The sequence below is a fragment of the Astatotilapia calliptera genome, chromosome 20 (genome assembly GCF_964374335.1).
Source record: "Astatotilapia calliptera chromosome 20, fAstCal68.1, whole genome shotgun sequence".
Lineage (NCBI taxonomy): Eukaryota > Metazoa > Chordata > Actinopteri > Cichliformes > Cichlidae > Astatotilapia > Astatotilapia calliptera.
The window spans coordinates 6,195,792-6,197,865 of NC_137441.1; the positions used below are offsets into that span (position 1 = coordinate 6,195,792).

Sequence of the window (2,074 nt, forward strand, 5' to 3'; positions counted from 1 at the left end):
ACTGAATCCACTAACATAGGACTGAGACCATCAAAATAAAACAGGAAACAATTCACAAAGACGCAGACTTGACGCTGAACTAAACCTACACTAAAGACGAGGGCACAAGACACAAAATCTAAGAACGAAACCCTAAAGCAGATTAAACTGAAACATGGAATATAATAATCCCCCCCCCCCCCCCCCATGTTCAGCACAAAGTTACACCCATGATGGAGTAACAGGCTACAATAACAGGAATAAAGATAAGGTTTATAGGAAGCAAAAGGCCGCAGGAACAGAAGGCCACATTCCAAAGGTTCAGACCTGACTCAAGCAACAGGTGCATTTGCTGTCCCTTCACTTCTTTCACTTTTAATTCTGCTACAAGGGAGAGAGGTTGTGTGGACAACATGTCAGGAATAGCAACTAATAAGACTTCCTTCTTTCGTTCTAACTATGAACATGTAACTCTGCCTGCTGTTTACACCTTTGTTTTTATCATTGGTCTGGGAGCTAACGGATGGGCGGTGAGGTCCTTACTTCAGAAATGGAAAATTCTTGGACACATTAATGTGTTTCTTCTGAACCTTGGAGTTGCTAATTTTTTGTTCCTGCCAACTCTCCCATTTTTGTCAGCATACTATTTTATGAGGAATAAATGGATATTTGGAGATGCCTTCTGCAAGATCACAAGATTCTGCTTCAACTTGAATTTATACGGCAGCATTGGATTCCTCACCTGTATAAGTGTGTACAGGTACCTGGCTATTGTCCATCCGATGAGGGTGATGGGAAAAATAACCGTCACTCTCTCTGTGGCTATCTCAGTTTTGGTTTGGCTGTTGGTGAGTGTTCAAAGTCTTCCAGATATGTTCTACCCAAAAACCTCTGCAAACAACACTCATACAAATAGAACTGAAAAATGTCACCATACCACCTCTACAGAGTATGTTGAGAATTACCTGAAATACAGTGTGGGTTGGACATTGACTGGGTTTGTTATGCCACTCCTTATCTTACTTGGCTGCTATGGACATGTGACTCTTGTTCTCTGCCGCAAAAATACCATTAATAAGGTGGTGAAACAAAGAAGCTTAAGGTTGTTGTTCATTTTGATCTTGCTCTTCTCAGTTTGTTACATCCCCTACCATATTTTTAAGAACCTCAGTCTTTATTCAAGAGTTTTGATAAAATACAGGATGCGTCCAAAATGGGATAAAGGAGTCTTCTGTGCTCATCAGATCAGTCGTGGTCTTGTGTGTCTGAATAGTGTTTTGAACCCCCTGGTTTACCTCCATGTCATGGATATTCCTGCTCAGCTCCAACAGCTGCTTCAGCAGTTTCGTCAGACATTTACTCGTTTGTTTGTGTCAAACTATGTCAGTGTGCCTGTTGCACAAACTGCAAACAGAGCAATATATTAACAGTGATTAATGACTTTACATGCAAAAGTAAGTAAGTTAAAGACTGCTTTATGTACTACAATGTGTTTCATTCTCTTAATTATCACTCCCCTTCTTCTAACAGTTCTTCTAACAGCACAAGTGTTTAGACAAATATATATATACCTTTATGTATCTTTTGTTTCCTATTCTATTGCCTTGTATTCTGTGAATGACCAAAACCTGATGGAATCCATTTACTCTTTTGCTTTAAAACTCATTCTCCTTATCATGTATGCAAGATGTCATTGTTATTCCTTGTAAAGGATTTCCCTGCTCAGCTCAGGCAGCTGGTCTGGCAGTATTGTCAGATGTTGTATTGTCAGTATTGACTTTGGCTTTCTCAAGCACAGCTGAGTTTAAAGACTGCATCATGTAATTCATTTTATATCATTCTTTTAACTATTATTCTGTTGTTGTTTTTTTAATAACACATTTAACAAAAAGGTCTACATACATACTTTTATACACACACTTCACACTCATTCTACCTTCAAGCCTGTAAAGTTTATTGTGTTTATTGCTGACACACAGTCCAGATGTATAGTCCATGTATTTTGTTGTTGCAACCTCTGTTTTGTTTTCTTTTTTGTTATTGGTCAGTTTAAAATCTTGGACATTTAAGAATTGTTGTGCAAAATATTGGAAGC

General features: G+C 38.4%; 1 protein-coding gene across 1 annotated transcript; it reads left to right on the plus strand.

Moving 5' to 3' along the window:
* The first annotated feature begins 261 nt into the window (after window positions 1-261).
* On the plus strand, window positions 262-1,680 carry LOC113013732 (P2Y purinoceptor 1-like). Its single transcript, XM_026154873.2, has one exon. The coding sequence runs from the start codon at window positions 393-395 to the stop codon at window positions 1,404-1,406; it is 1,014 nt and encodes a 337-aa protein (XP_026010658.2). The 5' UTR covers window positions 262-392; the 3' UTR covers window positions 1,407-1,680.
* The last annotated feature ends 394 nt before the right edge of the window (window positions 1,681-2,074 follow it).

Coding starts and splice junctions, on each gene's coding strand:
- LOC113013732 (XM_026154873.2), top strand. CDS start 393: ATGTCAGGAATAGCAACTAATAAGACTTCCTTCTTTCGTTCTAACTAT.